Source organism: Crassostrea angulata, chromosome 5, assembly GCF_025612915.1.
Source record: "Crassostrea angulata isolate pt1a10 chromosome 5, ASM2561291v2, whole genome shotgun sequence".
Taxonomy (NCBI): domain Eukaryota; kingdom Metazoa; phylum Mollusca; class Bivalvia; order Ostreida; family Ostreidae; genus Magallana; species Magallana angulata.
In genome coordinates this window covers 4276923-4300145 of record NC_069115.1, presented here as the reverse complement: position 1 = coordinate 4300145, position 23223 = coordinate 4276923, and the positions used below count along the sequence as shown (strand labels likewise).

At 31.5% G+C, this 23223-nt stretch overlaps 1 protein-coding gene across 4 annotated transcripts; it reads right to left on the bottom strand.

The window, feature by feature from the left end:
* Positions 1-7672: 7672 nt before the first annotated feature.
* Positions 7673-21010, bottom strand: LOC128183087 (uncharacterized). 4 transcript variants are annotated; one of them, XM_052851951.1, is made up of 5 exons: positions 19075-19211; positions 18291-18493; positions 10691-10768; positions 10409-10492; positions 7673-8813 (listed from the first exon to the last, which is right to left on the bottom strand). In XM_052851951.1, the coding sequence occupies exons 2-5, from the start codon at positions 18453-18455 to the stop codon at positions 8430-8432; spliced, it is 711 nt and encodes a 236-aa protein (XP_052707911.1). In that variant the 5' UTR covers positions 18456-18493; positions 19075-19211; the 3' UTR covers positions 7673-8429. The 4 variants fall into 4 exon arrangements, with proteins under 4 accessions (XP_052707911.1, XP_052707908.1, XP_052707907.1 ...); XM_052851948.1 differs by lacking the exon at positions 19075-19211 and adding an exon at positions 20937-21010 and having other exon boundaries at positions 7674-8816; XM_052851947.1 differs by having other exon boundaries at positions 7674-8816.
* Between the last annotated feature and the right edge of the window lie 2213 nt (positions 21011-23223).

Below are 23223 nucleotides of genomic sequence, written 5' to 3'. Positions count from 1 at the left end.
TATTTTGACATGTCGATTATTTCATTGAGTTTCGTTTCATAGCTAAAACATTTAGATTAAACAGATCTTTCTTCGCGAGCCGATTTTTACACAGTTGGGGCGAATACACTTCGGGTTAAAATTGTTCGGGGGGAAATACATACATGGCAAACAAAACCACTTAGATTCGCAAAGCCAACAGTGTTTTTTCTAATTTAATTGTTTATATTGTGTGGGGTTAATTCATCAATGTTAATTTAACCATTTTATATCCACTATATAAGAGCTATTGAGACATTTATTTGTAGGAAAGAGCATGTACGAATGATCTTTATTTAGAACAGTTTGATGTTGCTAGGATACAGGTTTCAGATCCATGATTTGATTGGTCAATTTAGATATTGAATCTCGAATTTCGAATCTCGAATTTCGAATTTCGAATCTCGTATTTCGATTCTCGAATGATCCTTCTCGGCTTTCGTACGATCCCCCCAAATGAAAAATATAAAATCTTTAAAAATTACTAAATGACAATAAAGTAAACTGTGCACGTATGATGTCCATCTTGATGTAGCACTTGTAAGATAAACTTATGCTTTAATTGATTGACCTTTTTTTTTTTATCTTAACTGTATAATGTACCATACAAATATTCTCAAAGTGACGCCTTTATTGACCAAAATTTGTAATGAACATATTGATAATAACCAAAAGGACTCGGGCGATTGTTCCTTTCTTTTTGTAACAATGATAGTCATGCAAAGAAAATGTAGATTTAACTAAATAAATACATGAAGCTGAAGAATATAATTAACTCTACATAACACATATTGGGGTACAAGTAATTGTTACTATTAAAGGGGCATGGCCACGATTTTGGTCAAATTCTATTATTCTGTTTTCGTTATTAACGATGCTTTAAAAAAGCATTTCTAATGATCAAATGCAATTTGAGAGTCAGTCGTAGAGTTATAAGCAAGATGCAGGGCTCACAATTCTCCGTCATGTAAACAAGGTGCGTGCCCTGTTTCTGTTTACATAGGTTCAATATACCAGAAAAAAATCGTTTTCAAGCTGATTTGTAAATTTTCTTATTCATTTAATGCATAAATAAACAGTTTTTAATATTTAACACATTTATTTTAGGCCTAAAATTGGAATTTTCACTTCAACATTCAAAATGTAAACAAAATGTAAACAAAAGTTTTGTTTACATAGCAAAGAATTGCAAGCTCTGTAACTCGCTTATAACTCAACGAATGACACTCAAATTGCATGTGCTTGACTGTTAAAAAAGAAGCATTTTAAACATTAAATTCCGATAAATAGTTTTTGACTAAAATCGTGACCATGCCTTTTTAAATGCAGTGGTACGAATGAATGTGACATTTTTTGAACCCGCAGCTTTCATCTATGAATTTGTGAACGTTATCAAAATTTAACAGTGAGGGCAGTAGACATAACTAGGTACATCTAAATCCAGTACCTACGCAGATCCACAATTTTTGCCGGGTTGGGGTCTGGTTGATATTAAAGTTTGACACTTTGGAGGGGGGGGGGGGTGTTCCGAAGCATTTTAATGGTATTTTTACTATGTACATTTAAGAAATATTTTTTTATTCAAAAAGAGGGGGGCTAGTTCAGACTCCACAACCCCGCCACCATCCTCTCTAGATCCACGCATGCAGTGGAAAAGATTGTCTACGGAATGGACATAATCCGTATACCTTTAACGGCAGCAAATTTTTTTTTAAATATCATAAAAAAGAATTAATCTGAGTTTTCCACCCTCCAATAAAATAGTTAATTGATGTTGGCGCACCCGGGTAACTAGAATTTCAAGATTCTCGCCATTGACACCTCACTGATAGTTTTGAACGCGGTCAACTTCATCCAAATTTACTTGTCTAACCAGCACGCGACTGAAAATTGTACAATATATCGATTTTTGAAATGTAAAATTGGCGCTTTTTTAAGTTAACAAAAACAAACGTTTGCTGTCACTAGCAATTAATTAATCACGTGTCATTAATTGATAGACTTACTCAATTCATTTATGTGCTGTAGATACCTCCGGGTATCTACCAGTGCAAACCCAGCGGTGTCAGAGCACGGCCTTTTGTAGCTGTCTCTACATCGTTAATTATTCCATGTGTATTTATTTATCGATATTTTGAGTGATACAGTCGTGGATCACGTGACTAGATCATTACTGTCGATGTATTGTGATGTATGGGGAAGACTGGGGGATGTTGTATGGACAGAACCAACCTACGTACACTTCTTGATGGATTTGCATAGATTACCAAGCTACTGTATCAATACTGCATGTACTTTAGAACTGTGGAAAGAATTGCAATAATATTTACAAGTTTGGATCACTTAATTACTATTTAAAAGTTTAATAGTTCAGAACTTTCAATGCTTTATAATTCATAAATTACCAGGACTGTCCCTTTGCGTAAAAGGTAGCTTAAACTTAGCAAAATACAATGAATGAAAGACAACATCGCGGGAAACCCACGGCCATTGTAGCATAAGCTCATTTGACAGTTGACGGAATTTGGTTTTTTTTTCCGTGCTCATGAATAAATCATTTATCATTTCATTTGATTCCGCAAAGGGAATCTCACATATCAAGTTATTCGACAGTGTCTACAAACAATTGTTTAAATTGTTTTCATACCGGTACATTGTATCTTTTACCAAATACTTACAAAGACTTAAGTTTCGCTTTGTTGATTAAAAATCCTTGATATTACTTAACTTAAAGTTAACTTAAGTTAAATGAGTCGGCCCACGAGTTTTTCTACTCAAAGTGGATGATGAGATTATAAAATATAACATAAAAGAAACCCAGACTATTAAAATTAAAAAGGGTAAGCAAGAGGATATATAGAGTAACTGATTTTCTATTATTGGGCTGTACATAAACTATGAAACGTTGCGTAATTACCTAATGGTTCCAGATAGAATATACTTGCTGCAATTTATTCTGTACATTGTTTATTTCAGAATTCTTGTTCTTGTTTTTCACCAGTTTGTGTATCATGTATATTTTCATTCGCAACCCCCACCCCCACTCCACCCAACCAACACCCCCACCCCCACTCCACCCAACCAACACCCCCCTCCCAAAAAAAAAAAATAATTAATAAAAAATGATAAAATAATAATTGCTTAACCACGAACAAAACAAGATATAAACTCTCCAACAACTGACCATAAAGTCTGAGGGTGCTTTTGAAGTTTAATTTTTTTTTCTTTTCATTTTTCAAGTTGAAGACAATGAATCAAAGCAGTATTTGAAAAATTCAGGATTTTTTATTTTGGAAACATACCACATAAAAGGAGAACTTGGAGGTGTGTTCTTTCATCTCTGAAGTCTTGTCGCCAATCTGTTGTTTATCTAATTAGTTATGGTTACGCTTTTCTGAGTTTTATATTTCTACTATTAAACCAACGCCCTAGAATTCGGATAACTTTCATCCTCTTTTTGGATTTAAGTTTTTATATTTTCAGTTTACATTTCTTTAATGTTGATTTTTCAAACACAATCAAAGTACATGTGATAAAATATTTGCCTCAAATTTTCTATTATTTGTTTGACCTTGTTCAGTAAGGAAAAAGCAAGAACATGTAAATTACTTTAATTGAAACACTAAAAATATATAAGCATTTGCTATAACGTCGATCAACTTCTAAATTGCCTTTCAAAACACACAGCTACTGTATCTTATAAGTGTATAAGGGTAAGTGCAGGGAACTGGATGAATCTCTCTCTCTCTCTCTCTCTCTCTCTCTCTCTCTCTCTCTCTCTCTCTCTCTCTCTCCAACATTCAAATTCGATATACATGCCTAATTAATGAATCTATTTATAAAATCTATATCATTTTTTTTATTCGTATTAGCTCCGAATCAATAAGCAATTTTTGTTCTGTTTAAAACAAGCCTTACAGACAAAAAATCAAAAGGATCAATTCAATCCTTTCCTTAAATATAACACATCGACTAGTGTTAATAAAAACACTAATCAATAATTAGAATCGGTATTCACAGTTCTAAAAAATGAAGATTAAATCATCCTAATTTGCAAACCGACCTCTGATTATGGTATTTTAGTCCAGGGATATTTGAACGGCCTTTAAATTCAAATTTACATCAATTATTTATTTGAAACCAATATTGGCGTAAAAATGTTTTATGTACTCGATGAACTTCTTAAATTTGACTAAATTTGAAATAGATGAGAGAGAGAGAGAGAGAGAGAGAGAGAGAGAGAGAGAGAGAGCTACCTTTCAAGCATGAATTTCCAGAATTTTACACCTCAGTCTCACAAAACTCAAGTTGCAGTATCTAGCATAATTTATCATTCAGATTACGTACAGAATTAGAGTGAATATGACAGAAAATCCAATGGCATTCAATCAACTGTTTTCTAACAAAAGAAATTGTTAAAAACTCTAAAAATGGGCCCCATGGGGATTACACCAATCAATCGTTTTGCAATTAGATGTCGGTTGAATGATGCGGACTATAGAACGATATGCTTTTGATGCCTTAGTTTTACTTTTGGGGATTCATTTAAAAACATATTTTATTTAGTTATAAGGTGCTGTTTACTATAGTCTGTCCCAAGTTATTGCTTCCGTCACTTTTTGATGATTTTTAATAAAAATACACCTACCTGTGAAAGAAATAGAGTTGAAATCGATGAAAGGGAATATATCCAAGATATCTTCATTGAGCAATTTTCATTTTTCACTCATAAAAGTTAACAGGAACGAAAACAAAATTTCTTTCGGAGAGTTATAATGGGAAATGTTTACATCGTTTCTCCATTCGGAAGTACTCGGGATACCTCGCGCAATTTTTCAACGTTATCATCCGGGCTTATTAATGGCTGATGCAATGCAAAATCCCCGTAGACTTTCTATTTTTGGATGTGTATTGAAACCAGAATCGGTAGAGGGGGCGTTTCACAACAGATAATCTGGACATTTTTCATATTAGTGGATGAACGTAGTTTGAGAACAAAGGTATTTATGATTATTGAAATATCAAGCAAAAAGTAGTGGAAGCAAAAACTCAGGACAGAGTTTACAAGGACTACATGTGTATTGTGACGATTGTACCTCATTATTGATTGTACAGAACTTTTATTCTTACAAAATTATACCGTTAAGCAACGCTGACATTGCCGTGAGAAAAAGTTTATAAATGCAAGATTTAAGTTTATTTTTAATCATTTTAGCTGTTTACGCGTGTGCAAAGTATTAAATATTTTGCCCAAAACTATGATCTAGCTAACGTTACATGTAATAATATGAATGTTACATAAACTCATTTAAGTCTATTTCTTTAAAATAAAAACCTAGTGAACACCTTTAATACTAAATAATGCAGGTAGGACAGTAAAGTGGTACATAATCGATATCGATATATCTGCCAATCAATCAATCAACAATCAGATTATCGACTGTTTTCATATTTGATTTCAAACTGCTTTAATACACCATGGTCTTAGGCTGTGTTCAGTGTTTCTAGACATTCTAAAACAATCAAAAAGTATATAATGATTTTTTGATCTCCCTGTATTGTCTCTTAGTTCAAACGATGCATAATTTCCAACGGCATAAGGGGAGATATCAATCGAGAGTTTGATAAAACGCAGTGATATCTGATGCTAAAACAATGAATAAATTATGACTCCGAGTTGATGAAACGATTGAAAGCACACATGAACAGAAATCCGCTGACAATCTATAATTGGTCTTGATTCCTTTTAAAAGCACGCGTTTCTGTTGATGTGAAAAGGACGTTGCGAATTACGACTTCTTCTCCTGTCATCGTCTAATTTTGTTTTTGCTAAATAAAGGGTAATCGGAAAACAGGACAGTAATCTAAACTGGCCGGTTTTAACCAAATATACCTAGTAACTTTAATATGTAATCAATTCTCGGACTTTATACATGGGTTGTTTATATTCAGCAATTATTTAAGCTGCACTTAAGAGCAGAAAAAAAAATGAATGGAATTTAACCGAAAGATATGATATACAATTTCCATGAAAAAAAGTAGAAGAACTTTTGAAAGAACAATTTCCTCAATATGAAAGTACCATTGTCTCGATAACATTTTTCATAAACTTATAGCAAATATAGATATATAAACAGTCAGAGCCATTGGTTTGCGCAAATCGCAAGTTTGTGAAACAATACAAGGCGGTTGGGTTGATGATAAAAAGAATCAAATCGATCTTGAATATCAGCTATGCATTTGACTAGTTATAAACTGTTCAAGCAAAGGAAAATCTAAAAGGGTTTAAGAGTTAACGTTAATCCTTTAATGCTTTTATGCAAAGCTCTTCTTCCAGAGGATCAGAAATCCCCAAATATATTTGTTATACTTTCATGTTAAATACTAAAATCTGATTGGTTAAGACGCAGTTAATAATATTTACTATTACCCTCAGCGTTAGCAACGCACTTGGCAACGGGTAACATTAAAAAATGTTACATGCGCGAAAATTATGCGCGTACGGTTCGCTGTAGAATTCACGTTATTCCTTTATAAAAGCAGTAAAATTTTCTTAAAAATTTTAAAAAAAGACATTCAGTATAACAAAATAAATAATGCCTGTTTGGGAGGATAACAGTTGAAATTGACACCCCTCGAAGACCATTGTCAACCTCCGCTTCGCGTCGGTTGACAATGGTTTTCTCGGGGTGTCAATTTCAACTGTTACCCTCCCAAACAGGCACTATTTATATAATGCGACCGTTACTCATTTTCTTTTAGCATCTTTATGTTTGAACTAAGAATCAGTATGATACATGTAGAACTATCACATCTTGATAATATTTTTGAAGCAATGGAAATAACGGTCATTTGACGAGAATATGATAAACGGCTTTGATCAGCTACGTTTAAAAAACTTGACTAATCGAGAAACAGGGCGAACAGGATGTTACTATAGTACTATTCTTTACATAATTTACATTCAAGAGAGAGAGAGAGAGAGAGAGAGAGAGAGAGAGAGAGAGAGAGAGAGAGAGAGAGATGATAAGGTAATGCATTCTCATATGGTTGGCCTACTCCATAGTTACATGTTTGCTCCTTGCCCTAAAGATTAACCCGTTTGACACCTGATATAATAATATTGTTTTACAGTCTTGCATGTAGCTTACTATATATCATTTTAATAAAAAAATAATCTTCTTTACCTGTTCATCCCTTTCTTCATTTTTAAAGTACAACTTTATTTATCTGAAAAAAGCTTTACCTTTCCGGTTTATATTATTCAGAGAAGTTCATATAATTATATTTACATCTACCAAGTATTATTCCTTCGATTTCTTACGAAAACTTATAGTTAATTCATACCTCTATAGAAACAGACTGAAATCTACACGCCCCGTTTATCGATTGGTCGAAATCTACAGCAGCTGATACTGAGAAGAAATTGATAGTTCTGAAATTTACACGCCTTGTTTATTGATTGGTCTTAACCTACAGCGACCTACGAAATACCACGGACTGCACGAAGTAATCATGATGATGTCAGACTCAAGATCTCGCAGGAGACAATTTGGCTGTTTCTTTTTGCTAACGTACTTATGTTCATAAACAGTAATTTAGTGCATTTGATTACTTTTCATAATCAATTTATTTATTAGCTAAAAGAAAGATGTTAAAACAAATAATAAAATGCTTTTTCTGATGATTCATGCGTGTTATGAAGGTATCGAACATTGCAGAAAAAAATTACATAACCCGCGTTATAAATAACATTAACAATGTTATTATTAAAGCAATATTTAAAAAAAAAACAATAAAAAAAATAAAAGAGCTGTGGAAACGATGGGTAAAACATCGCATTAATGTTGCCATAAATATTTAACCTTATTTAAAAATCAGAAGTTCAATATATAATTCTATATAATTCTACTTTTTATATACCACATTGGGTTTATAAAATTTAAATCATCTAAAAAAAATAAATTGCATGACGTAGCAAAACATTTTTTTTTTAAACTATAACTTAGTCCGAAGAATGATATGTGAAACGGGCGTTCTAGTTTAAATTTATTTTAGATAAAGATGAAAAAAAAACCATTAATGCAAATGGTTTGAGAAACTTTTAATTTCTCTAAATATTTCTTTAATATCATCAAAAAGATGTGGTTGGCAATACGTCGGTCGAAGAGGAAAAGAGTATTTTCTTAAGATAAGTCATCCAGGTTAAAAAAATCCTTTGTTTGTTAACATACAGGATTATTTTGGTGATTAAAATGCCAATGTTGGTTCTTTTAAAGGCAAAAATGCCAGACAATCAAGTTTTAAAGTTTGATAAGTTAAACAAAGAATTCAACTATCTTAAAAATATTTTTTTAGTTAAGGCACAAAGACCATGTACAAAGTATGTATTACATAAACTATGAAAAAATTCAAACATCTTTTGCACGTATTTTTTTATCGAAGCAAAATTTCAGGTGCAGCTTGTGACCCTTGGGCCACCTGTGGTCTATCTTAGATTGCACCGCTCGACGAGGCAACGGGAAATCAATTGTTTCTTGAAAAATCTTTTTGTTAGAAAGATAATCCGTTTGTGTACAAGTATTCCGGAAAATAGCAGAATCCAACTCCTGCAATAAGTCATCAGCAATTTTGATATCCGGGTCTTGATTGACATGCGACATTGACTTCCGGTATGAATGTCGGTCTCCCGAGACAATGGCCGATAGCTTATCCAGCTCCTCAAGTTCCTTGATGACTTCCTCGATTTCCATGTCTGTTTGTGTTTCAGAATCTTTATGTCTTTGTTCGGCGTCCTTCTAAATATATGATATAAGAATAAAGAATAGCCAAGCTTTTATATGTTTAAAGGAAATCTTAATATCAATTGTGTAATGATGTATTAAAACGTTAAAAGTATACGTATTCTTGAATATATATATATATATATTTATATTTACATTATCCAGTGTCTTTGCCTGTGATAACACTACGTATCGATTTTGTACTACATAACCCATAATACAAATGACGCCAAATTGAGGCGCCAGCTGGGTTTGCTTATTTATATTTAATATTAAATCGTACGATGGCCTAAAATTATATAAATATAAGTAATAAGGAATCATTCTTTGAATATTATGAGGTGATAATTTTGGTCGGGGCGTGATCAAATCTATCATAAAGCCCTTCGGGCTTTATTGGATTTGATCACGCCCCGACCAAAATTATCACCTCATAATACTCGAAGAATGATTCCTTATTCCTTATATATATATATATATATATATATATATATATATATATATATATATATATATATATATCTGGGATTTTATAAAAGTTAAATGCTATTTTTCTTTGAATTTGAAAAACTGCACATTTTCATGTTGGTTACCAAATGAGCAATTTAATCGTTGTCATTCATGGCGGAACAATGGTATAAAAATGCCAGAGATCATTATAAACTAAAACAACAAAAAACCCTGCAATAATCTTATTAAAATAGTTTGAACTTTAAGGCCAATAGAACTTTTGTCTGTCGATTTTGGTTTTTTTTTCAAAGCGTAAATGAATTTTTTTTTTACAATTTACAGTTCCCATTATATACTTTATGCAATTCTTAAAAGTAAAGATGAAAATATACAGTGTGTAATCTGTAAACTTATACATGCATATTTATAAAACTGTTACATTAAAAGTTTAGATTTTATCAATTTAAACTTAACCATAACAGTTTTAAAACTGTTATAGTTAAGTTTAAATTGATAAATTTTAAACTTTTATGTAACAATACTTCCACAATCATCTTTAAAATGCACATTTCATTTGTATTACGTGATTATGATAACCAACACAATGAAATGGCAGAATGGCAGTTCAATACCAGTTAGCCACATCTGAACACATTTCCGTTAATTGAAAGGCTTGAACGACCCCCAAAAATTATATCAATTTTATCTTCTTTTCTATTTTATTTTTTTATATATATCTTATAAACATTAACACATTTCATATGTTCGACGACATTCGGTCAACCGAGGGATGAACGATAGTGGAAAAAAATTCTGGATAAGACATATATTATGGGACATTACATGTTGTATGCAAATATGGTCACTCACCTGCGCAACCCCTCTTTATTATTGTAGCTTTATCTTACCTGTCCAATCTCTTTATTCCGGGGTGTTCTGTGGTGTCATTTCACCTATGCTTCCCCCCCCCCCCCACTTGATTTAATTTTCTGAGACTTACACGTACATGTGCTAGGCTAGCTCTTTATTCCTTAATTTCCTTTTGGAATCCCCTTACCTTTGCTAACTCTCTATTTCTGGGCTTTGTGTGGTTTAAATGCTAATATGTTAGCTCGCGTGTGCTTGCTGTTAATTTCCGTGATATCTGCATCTCTCACCTGTGCTTGTTCCTTATTCCTTGGTTTTTTCCGGCCTTTCTTTCTGACCAGCTTAAGAACTTCGTCTGCCGAATCACATTCATTCTGAGGTTAAAATGAATAACACTTACAAGATTTGAATTTTTTAAAAGTATGAGCAAAAACAGACATTCATTGAAAGCAAAAAAAAATTCTATAAAAAACTACAAATGCTCTTTGACACACTTGATATTGTACCATAAACATGGTTGATAAACGTTGAGTATTTCTGCAATACTTTGCCGTACCATATACCTAACATACCTGCGGGTCATCAGTTTGTTCCTTTGACTTTTTTAGGCGAATTGTATGAAGAAGTTTTTTGGCGTCTTTGAAAGGATCCTGAGAGAAAGAAATGTACATTTATATATGTGTATCAATTTTCATTTCAGTACCACTTACTAGGCATTATTTTTAGCATTTGGGGTATTTGTATATGTTGTGGTACTTGTATTATGTATGGTACTTATTATTTGCGGAACTTGTATAAGTTCTGGTACTTGTATGTTTCGTGTATCTGTATTATTCATTGTGCTTGTATTATTATATGTGGTATCTATACTACATTGTACTATATATTAAAATAATAGACTCGATTTTTTTTACCTTTAATACCGATAAATCGGAAGAGTCTTTTGTTTTATATATTTTTAACATCATTGGTAGTTGAAGATTATCAAATGAATTTGTTTTTATTTTTTCTCAATCAAGCTTCGCTAATTAATAATCAATGAAAATATCGCAAAAAAAAATCAGGGAATCATCTGGATTTTTTGGAATTTACAATCATGCGCATTAAATTCACGCTTAATCACAAGAGGCTCTTTAGTTTATATTTCCAAAATATCACATTTGCATGGATAAACTCAGAAACAATAATACAAATACGTGTAAATTTAGATTAGAAATTTCCTATAAATTCTGTTCATCAAAAAAAATATTGGAGATAACTCTAACACAGTGCATTTACTATGACAAATCCCGAGAGTAATTATGAAATGTCAACTCGTGCACGCACAGGTGAAAGTCTAGTTTGTGTTATATTTGTGGTACCTGTATTATTTGTGGTATTTGTATTATTTGTGGTAGTTCTATTATTTGTGGTACTTGTATTATTTGTGGTACCAGAATTATTTGTGGTATTTGTATTATTTGTGGTATTTATATTATTTGTGGTAGTTCTATTATTTGTGGTACTTGTATTATTTGTGGTACCAGTATTATTTGTGGCATTTTTATTATTTGTGGTACTTGTATTATTTGTGGTACTTGTATTATTTGTGGTACTTGAATTATTTGTGGTACTTGTATTATTTGTGGTACTTGTGTTATTTGTATTATTCGTGGTACTTGTATTATTTGTGGCAACTGTATTATTTGTGGTACTTGTATTATTTGTGGTATTTGTATTATTTGTGGTACTTGTATTATTTGTGGTATTTGTATTATTTGTGGTACGTGTATTATTTGTGGTACCTGTATTATTTGTGGTATTTGTATTATTGTGGTATTTATATTATTTGTGGTATTTGTATTATTTGTGGTACTTGTATTATTTGTGGTACCAGTATTATTTGTGGCATTTTTATTATTTGTGGTACTTATATTATTTGTGGTACTTGAATTATTTGTGGTACTTGAATTATTTGTGGTACTTGTATTTTTGTGGTATATTCATTATTCGTGGTCTTGAATTATTTGTGGTATTTGTATTATTTGTGGTACTTGTATTATTTGTGGTACTTGTATTATTTGTGGTACTTGTATTATTTGTGGTATTTGCATTATTCGTGGTACTTGTATTATTTGTGGTATTTGTATTATTTGTGGTACGTGTATTATTTGTGGTACCTGTATAATTTGTGGTAGTTGTATTATTTGTGGTACTTGTATTATTTGTGGTAGTTCTATTACATGTTGTACTTGTATTATTTGTGGTATTTGCATTATTCGTGGTACTTGAATTATTTGTGGTACTTGTATTTTTGTGGTATTTTCATTATTCGTGGTACTTGAATTATTTGTGGTATTTGTATTATTTGTGGTACTTGTATTATTTGTGGTAGTTGTATTACATGTTGTACTTGTATTATTTGTGGTATTTGCATTATTCGTGGTACTTGTATTAATTGTGGTACTTGTATTATTTGTGGTATTTGTATTATTGACGGTACCTGTATTATTTGTGGTAGTTGTATTATTTGTGGTATTTGTATTATTTGTGGTACTTGTATTATTTGTGGTAGTTCTATTATTTGTGGTACTTGTATTATTTGTGGTAGTTCTATTATTTGTGGTACTTGTATTATTTGTGGTACCTGTATTATTTGTTGTATTTGCATTATTCGTGGTACTTGTATTATTTGTGGTACCTGTATCATTTGTGGTATTTGTATTATTCGTGGTACTTGTATTATTTGTGGTACTAGTATTATTTGTGGTACTTGTATTTTTGTGGTATTTTCATTATTCGTGGTACCTGAATTATTTGTGGTATTTGTATTATTTGTGGTACTTGTATTATTTGTGGTAGTTGTATAACATGTTGTACTTGTATTATTTGTGGTATTTGCATTATTCGTGGTACTTGTATTATCTGTGGTACTTGTTTTATTTGTGGTATTTGCATTTTTTGTGGTACTTGTATTATTTGTGGTTCTTTATTATTTGTGGTAGTTGTATTATTTGTGGTACTTGTGTTATTTGTGGTAATTGTATTATTTGTAGTTCTTTATTATTTGTGGTACTTGTATTATTTGCATTATTCGTGGTACTTGTATTATTTGTGGTATTTGTATTATTTATGGTACTTGTATTATTCGTGGTACTTGTATTATTTGTGGTAGTTCTATTATTTGTGGTACTTGTATTATTTGTGGTACCTGTATTATTTGTGGTATTTGCATTGTTCGTAGTACTTGTATTATTTGTGGTAGTTGTATTATTTGTGGTATTTGTATTATTTGTGGTACTTGTATTATTTGTGGTATTTGTATTATTTGTTGTACGTGTATTATTTGTGGTACCTGTATTATTTGTGGTAGTTGTTTTATTTGTGGTACTTTATTATTTGTGGTACTTGTATTATTTGTGGTACGTGTATTATTTGTGGTGCCTGTATTTTTTGTGGTAGTTGTATTATTTGTGGTACTTTATTATTTGTGGTACTTGTATTATTTGTGGTAGTTCTATTATTTGTGGTACTTGTATTATTTGTGGTACCTGTATTATTTGTGGTATTTGCATTATTCGTGGTAATTGTATTATTTGTGGTACCTGTATCATTTGTGGTATTTGCATTATTCGTGGTACTTGTATTATTCGTGGTACTTGTATTATTTGTGGTACTTGTATTTTTGTGGTATTTTCATTATTCGTGGTACTTGAATTATTTGTGGTATTTGTATTATTTGTGGTACTTGTATTATTTGTGGTAGTTGTATTACATGTTGTACTTGTATTATTTGTGGTTCTTTATAATTTGTGGTACTTGTATTATTTGGTGTACTTGTATTATTCGTGGAACTTGTATTATTTGTGGTATTTGTATTATTTGTGGTAGTTGTATTATTTATGGTACTTGTATTATTTGTGGTACTTGTATTATTTGTGGTAGTTGTATTATTTGTGGTACTTGTGTTATTTGTGGTAATTGTATTATTTGTGGTTCTTTATTATTTGTGGTACTTGTATTATTTGCATTATTCGTGGTACTTGTATTATTTGTGGTACTTTAATATATGTGGTACTTGTATTATTTGCATTATCCGTGGTACTTGTATTATTTGTGGTACTTGTATTATTTGTGGTACTTGTATTATTTGTGGTAGTTGTATTATTTGTGGTACTTTATTATTTGTGGTACTTGTATTATTTGTGGTAGTTCTATTATTTGTAGTACTTGTATTATTTGTGGTACCTGTATTATTTGTGGTATTTGCATTATTCGTGGTACTTGTATTATTTGTGGTACCTGTATCATTTGTGGTATTTGCATTATTCGTGGTATTGTATTATTTGTGGTACTTGTATTATTTGTGGTACTTGTATTTTTGTGGTATTTTCATTATTCGTGGTACTTGAATTATTTGTGGTATTTGTATTATTTGTGGTACTTGTATTATTTGTAGTAGTTGTATTACATGTTGTACTTGTATTTTTTGTGGTTCTTTATAATTTGTGGAACTTGTATTATTTGGTGTACTTGTATTATTCGTGGTACTTGTATTATTTGTGGTATTTGTATTATTTGTGGTAGTTGTATTATTTATGGTACTTGTATTATTTGTGGTACTTGTATTATTTGTGGTAGTTGTATTATTTGTGGTACTTGTGTTATTTCTGGTAATTGTATTATTTGTGGTTCTTTATTATTTGTGGTACTTGTATTATTTGCATTATTCGTGGTACTTGTATTATTTGGTGTACTTTAATATATGTGGTACTTGTATTATTTGCATTATCCGTGGTACTTGTATTATTTGTGGTACTTGTATTATTTGTGGTACTTGTATTATTTGTGGTATTTGTATTATTTGAGGTAGTTGTATTATTTTTGGTACTTGTATTATTTGTGGTACTTGTATTATTTGTGGTATTTGTATTATTTGTGGTATTTTTATTATTTATGGTACTTGTATTATTTGTGGTGTTTTTATTATTTGTGGTAGTTGTATCATTTGTGGTACTTGTGTTATTTGTGGTACTTGATTTATTTGTGGTTCTTTATTATTTGTGGTACTTGTATTATTTGCATTATTCGTGGTACTTGTATTATATGTGGTTCTTTAATATATGTGGTGCTTGCATTATTTGCATTATCCGTGGTACTTGTATTATTTGTGGTACTTGCATTATTTGTGGTACTTGTATTATTTGTGGTAGTTGTATTATTTTTGGTATTTGTATTATTTGTGGTATTTGTATTATTTGTGGTACTTGTATTATATGTGTTACTTGTATTATTCGTGGTACTTGTATTATTTGTGGTACTTGTATTATCTGTGGGATCTGTATAATTTGTGGTATTTATATTATTCGTGGTACTTGTATTATGTGTAGTATTTATATTATTTTTGGTATTTATTTGTAGCACTTTTATTATTTTTGGCATTTATATGAAGTGTGGTACTTGTATTATTTGTGGTATTTGTATTATTTGTGGTACTTGAATTATTTGTATAATTTACATAATGTGTGGCATTTACATAATTTGTGGTATTTGTATTAGTTGTGATATTATCAAAACCGATTTGGTTGGATTTTTCCTATAGCGTCACGATCATGTCTGTCAGCTACGTCATGCATAAATTATACACTCCGCCGTTGTGAAAACTTTATGATTGGCTAACTCCTTTTCTTAGGCGGAGTTATCAGTACACGCTTATGCAATACCAGAATGAAGGATTTCTCAGAACAGTTCATTTCTCCCCAATATGGAGTCATTATCGACTATCCCCTATATTTAAATTCTATGCAAAACTCTCTCTCTCTCTCTCTCCCTCTCTCTCTCTCTCTTTCTCTCTCTCTCTCTCTCTCTCTTTCTCTCTCTCCTCTGTAAACGGGCGTTAAACCGTAGCCTCAAGCTACGGTCCAGAGTACGGCGTTATTAAAAATATAATATTTTAAAGTTGCATGTGCTAAGCGTTCATTTCATGTAAATACCGTAAATGTATAATGCACAGTCATGTATTACCTACTAACTTGCCAGTCGAAGTGATAGATATGAATTCCTCGATTTCTACACCTTTCGATCGGCAATCGACAGTCAATAAAAGAACTGAACGATGGTGTGAAAGAATGAGACGGAAGTGGAGAGTGCAAGGGGGTTTGTACAGGTGCGTCTTCATTAGGCAAGTGACGGAATCTTTTCTTTTCTGTTCCCCTATCACTTTCGGTGTAAATATATATACTAAAATATCACCAAACCATTTACTGTAGATTTCTTTATTTTACCTGTCTCTGAACCACCGATCATGGACCATAAATCTTTTTCGAAAGCGTTATTTTTATGCGTGGTAAATTGTCGTTAAGTTTTTTTGTACATGTAAGTATTGTATGCACTGAAGCTTTATATTTACTAACCCAAAATTTCTACATAGAGCTACAGCTATGTATGTTATGTACCGTATGTATGTTTTATCATAAGTGTACACTTTCGAAAAATAGCCCAATTTCGACAATCACGAGTACCCATGTGAAGTTTTCATTCTCTGATATGTTGTTGTTCTGTCCGTGCATAATTTAGTCTTAGTTAACCAGCAGCCAATCAGCGGTAAGCTGAATCCACCAATAAAAAAAATTGTGGTTATGGTGCGGATATTGTTTATGTATGACGTAGCTGAAAGAGTTGAACGCGACGCGATCGGAAAAGTCAAACAAAATCGGTTTTAGTAATATTCTTGTTTTGGCGGTGCTTTTATTATTTGTTTTTAATGTGGTATTAATATTATTTGTGCTACTTGTATAGTTTGGATTTTTTTTTGTATTACTTGTAGTATTGATTACTCGTTCAATGACCTATTTGAACATGATCATCCTAGTAATAAAATACATATAATCTATGAAACTAACGCCAAGTCTACTGATGTCACTGTGATACCAGCCAAGCACATATCGATCGCTATCACCTTCATTTGCGGTCTTACACTTATCAAACTTATTTTCGAAAATCAATCGAGATTAACGTTGCCTGTTCAAAGTCAGAAACCCGATAAACATGTAAACGTTTAATAACGAGAAAGAAGTGAATTATGTGATGAAAGCGGGTAACCAACGACATTTAGAGACAGCTGTTCCGGAACTCATTGGTAGTCTGAGATATAGTAAGGTTTACGGTACTTCATACTAACCATACTCCTATCCCCAATAGAAATATCTGTTTCATACTAACCTTACTCCTATCCCCAATAGAAATCTCTGTTTCATATTAACCTTACTCCTATCCCCAATAGAAATCTCTGTTTCATACTAACCTTACTCCTATCCCCAATAGAAATATCTGTTTCATACTAACCTTACTCCTATCCCCAATAGAAATCTCTGTTTCATATTAACCTTACTCCTATCCCCAATAGAAATCTCTGTTTCATACTAACCTTACTCCTATACCCAATAGAAATATCTGTTTCATATACTAACCTAACTCCTATCCCCAATAGAAATATCTGTTTCATACTAACCTTACTCCTATCCCCAATAGAAATCTCTGTTTCATATTAACCTTACTCCTATCCCCAATAGAAATCTCTGTTTCATACTAACCTTACTCCTATCCCCAATAGAAATATCTGTTTCATACTAACCTTACTCCTATCCCCAATAGAAATCTCTGTTTCATATTAACCTTACTCCTATCCCCAATAGAAATATCTGTTTCATACTAACCTTACTCCTATCCCCAATAGAAATCTCTGTTTCATATTAACCTTACTCCTATCCCCAATAGAAATCTCTGTTTCATACTAACCTTACTCCTATACCCAATAGAAATATCTGTTTCATATACTAACCTAACTCCTATCCCCAATAGAAATATCTGTTTCATTCTAACATATTTCTTTTTCATACTAACCTTACTCCTATCCCCAATAGAAATATCTGTTTCATACTAACCTAACTCCTATCCCCTATATATATAAAGGCTGTTATACAAATTACATACATACATGTACATGTATATGAGCAATTTTACAATAAATTAAGAACGACTTTGATTGATGATGTTTTCAGACAATACAACTTCTGATTTTGTATGGAATAAAGATTAAAGAAGTATCAGCGATATAAACATTTATATCTTTAAATAAGATGAAATTAAATCAATCAATCTGTACAGCGAAGAACTGTTACATTAAGTACTCACCAACAAATGCGGTTCTGGGTAGTTTTGTGAGGAAGATGGAAACGTGGACCCAGAGAGAACAGCAAGTTCACCTAACGTAAATCTAGACGGCTGCTTTCTTGTTGATTCATTACGTAACAATGACGACGTAATTGAAACATCAGGTGTACTTCCGATGAAACTCATGTCAATTACTTGGTCACATTGTCACAATTCTCTCGTATCTGGAGACGAAAGCCAAAGAAAGCTCAAAAATCGATGAAGAAGCAATATTAACATAAAAACACCTGTCAATTATTAGAGAAAGGTATTACAGAATGATATGGCAGAAATGAGGAACCTATTCAAAAAAGAGTTTACATCAATTAAAAATTCACAGGCATTGTATTGTATACAAGCATATAAGCTATAATGTGAGGGATTGATGCTTTAAGATTTTATTGATTTCGTATCGTTGTTTCCGAAGACAATTGCTCTTTGTTTGCATAGGTATTACTACCTCGCAACTTGTTCATGAGCCCATGACCACAAAAAGCTACGCTCCAAATAATACAGATGGATATACAATGTACCTAATTACCAAGAGTTGATGGCCGCTCTTTTTTTCCAATTAGGGCGAAATGTGTGTTACTTCTAGCTATGAAAATGACATTTAAGCTAAAAGACTGACACAATTCTGATCCACAGAATTGTCTTACATTTAAAATTTCACCATGATGTTTCTTCGTCAAATTTTAAACAAAAAACATCCTTAGACAACATTGCTTACCTGAATAATAATGTCCAAAATTAAACTAATATTTACCTTAGTACTCACCAGCTGGCATTATGTTATTTTACCAACTGATAGTCGGAATATAGAGTAAATATTTTCTTAACCACTTCATAATTGATGAATTTCTCATTCACGTTGAAACAACATACATAAAACTTTGCAGTAGAACAATCAATGAACAATCAATGAATTTAAAATTTAAATTCTGACACCATTGCGTCGCATTTTTATGCATCCGTGGATCTCTATTATCACGGTGGTGGTTACCCACAGGAAGTCCTGGTGAAACAAGTCCTCTCTGACACTAAAATAATCTTGCATTATTTATATCCATATCAAATATCATTAGAGAATGAGGATTTTGGAGATTGTTACAGCTATTATATCTTTAATGGAGGTTATTTTACACCCTGTTTCCTCAAAAACGTATTTTACACTAAATACTTGGTTCAAGAAATCATGACATCGGAAATATTTTCGATGTTTTTTTCCTCCTACATCTGAAGCTTTAAAAGTTGACTCCCATTATGGCCCCTTTTCACTAAATGGATCATGGTAGAAATAAATGCAAAATTATGTTTAAAAATCCTTAAATGCATTTAACTTTCACAATTATTACACTCAAATTGTTGGAATGTTTATTTTCTAGAGATATTATTATTCATAGTTTGAACTATCATTTAGCTATGATTTCAATACAGTATGAAGTTGAACACGTGTAGTGGCTATAAAAATAAAATATAAGTCAAAGTTAAAAAATTCTTTCTTTACTGTTGCCTTCAAAGGCCTATTGAACTCAACAGTTGTTACAAAATTTTGGAGTAATCAAATTGTAACGCAAAGAGAAAAAATTATAGCAATGTCATCTTTCCAAAACTTGGCATACAAATAGAATACACTTAATGTCTCAAATAAAAGTAAAACACATAGCGGTCACATCTTTAAAATTTGAAATATAGCATGAAATAAGCTAATTTTGGGCCAAGACTGAATTTATTTTTTCTTAACTTCTATGAAATATTAGCTAGATATGCCAAAATATATCGATAAACATATCAAAATATTGTTTGAATATGTTTTTAGAACCTCATTGATATGTAGTAATACACAAATTATCTAGAAGTTTGGTCAGCGTTGAAAAATAGGAAGCTAAAGTAACAGTGATTTATGAATATTGTTCATTTCATTCTTGAAAACCTTCCGCCACGAAATATAATCCCTCACTAAACTATGAAGAGATGTAATTTTTTTAAACAATTTTTTACAGTAAAGTTTAATGGACATTGAAAAATATGAATATACTACTAAAATTAATATGTGATGCAGAATGTTTAGACCAGAGGTGACCAAAAATGGCTACCAAACCTAAGGAGCCAACCTCTTTGAATGTGGTTATGTTATGTACACTGGAAGCCAAACATACCAACACTAGTGCGCTTTCCGATTACTTCAATGTTTATGGTGAGGTTTAGTACCTGACATATAGTGACCATAATCATGAAAGACACTGTGACGACATTGACCTTTTTTCAATTCTAATATACTTTTAACTTAGATGAGCTAAAAATAATTGAAATCCAACCGATACGTCCAAAAATAAATAACAAAGCACTGAGTTGAGTTCAACATGCCACACTAATATACATTCATCTTTTAAACCATTGATTATAAGATGAGCAAATATATCAGTTTCGCCGCTTAATTTGAACATAAATACTGCCCGACCTACATTTAATACGAAATTATAGAATTAAAATCAAAGGAATTGGAATATGTGAATGCATAAGAAACGCATACTTCTACTCTTAAAACATTTTGATATTTTCATCGGGAATTCATGATATATTATAAGGCAATGTACAGATAAGGTACAAATATAAGTGAGTGATTACCTTATATTGAAATCTGCCTGAAAACGTGTCGACAATTGTTTCCTCCCAGTGAATTGGAAACGACACACTGTGCTATGCGCAAAGATCAAAAATTAATCGAAACAATCTTATCTGCAAATTGTTGTAAAGTGAGATAAATTGCTGTCACTGATTAATTATTCATTTGAGCAAGACAAGTCTAGCAAAGAGTCAATAATGTTTTACGACTACTGAAAATGTATAGTCTGAATACTTAATTAGAAAGATGGAAATTATGCTTGTTAATGCAATTAAATATCTTTTATATTTTTGAAAGGAAGATATTTTTTACATTTAAAAAAATATTTTATTTTTACTCTTTCATCACTATCAGCTCCATTAACTCATTATAAAAATGTTACAATTCTTAAAGATGTGTACATCGTTTTTAACATTATATTTGCGATCGACATAACATATTTTCATTTATCCATTTTATTTAACCATATGATTCTTATGTTTGTTTTAATATCGTCGATCCTTTCATACTTATATTAAATACAGCGCAGCTCATGTTACATCTAGCAATAATACAGCTATTGTCATGAACATCTTTACATCTTTCTGCTGACCTTTGCCATGTCTTTTCTGGTCTCTCTCGAGTTATTTTTCCCATCTTAGGACTATGTTAGACGTGTTTGCTCTTTTCTTCCTAGACATTGTCCATTGAATAAAGTCAATGTTTTATTATATTATGATCTATCATCACTTCCGAGAAATATACTTGTGTAGAGATTCGTATAATGATATTAATAACATTACTTTCCAACATGTTTACACATCAAAACTGTTAATAATCTTAAACGAATTAAATGAATTATATATTCTTCCAGGACTTGATCTTTTATTAAAACAAATTGGCAATACCTTTACGCAATTTAATGTTTTGCTTTTTTTAGTTGAAAGTCCAGTAGCTTAACCAGGAGGTGATGATACAGTGGAAGTGCTGTGGAATGTTCGACAACATCACTCGTTAAGAGGAGTGGATCCGGCGAAAAAAACCTTAAAGTTGTATCATAAAGTATTTTGTGAAACTCTGCACTTACAGCTTAACCAACATTCAACACAAAACTAGGGGTCCATATGCTTTTTTCAGCGCTATGGTGGATTTTAAAAGACCTTTCTTCATTAAAGTTCAAAGCTATAAAGCATAGCTACGTAGAAAAGACAGACCCTTTCATCGATTGGTCAAAGCCTTCATCGACCGAAGAAATATAACGGACAGCTCGAAATTATAATGATAAAGTCAGACTAAAATCAAAGTATTGAAGAATTGATGGGAGTTGATTTTGTCGATGTTTATTTATTTTAAAATCAATGATATGTTTTTTTTGCATGACAAGTTCACGTATACGTAATTTCTAATTTGAATTACGCATATTTTTATAATATGAATTTTTGAACTTTTTCGACTAGAATGTCGAGAAACCTCCATATGAATCATGTTAAATAATATTTAAAGATAAAATTAATTCAATCAAAGTATGTATCAGTGGAAGAAATATTTTTCGAAAATTGTATGGATCCAAGCAATATTGAACTATAGTCTGGTTCAACCAAACGCTCGGCTGACACCGTAAATCTCCGACAAGGGTTTACGGAGACAGCCGAGCGTCAAGTTGAACGAGACTATATTGAACTCTGGCGTAGGAATACATACGACTACAAAAAATATTTAAATTGTTCGTATCATTTAAAATCTGACTATTTTTAAGGTATTTGTAATAAGTTTCCTTGAAAAACAATGCTTTAGCATACATTACATCGAATTCATCAATTAGTTTCAAGAACTAAGTCTTGTCAGGAGCAATAATTTAATTGTGCTGAGGTCCAAACACTGTTTCACTTTCGGTTTGTCCGAGTGACTGCATAGGAGAGTTGATTAAAAATCAACTCCCAAAAACTCTTTTAAGCACATATTGGCCGCTAAATGCATGTAATATTTTCCTCATACATACCGGGGTAGAGACATATTTCAATGAAGAAAATTTTAGACCCCCCGTAAGCAAAAAACTTTCGATAAAAAAATAGATATTTGACTACAAATGTTTTTTTTAATATAAATCAATTTGAAATCGATTATCTTTTTAATAGATAACTTTTTAAAAAAATATCTGACAGAAAATCAAAATATTTGGATGAAAACTGTAGGTGGGAAACGGGCGTAAGCGTTCGCAGTTCTTACAGATATATCACTTTTCACTCTCTTATTTTTATAGAAATGAACCGTAGCATCAAATATATATATATTTTTTTAATTAATGAAATC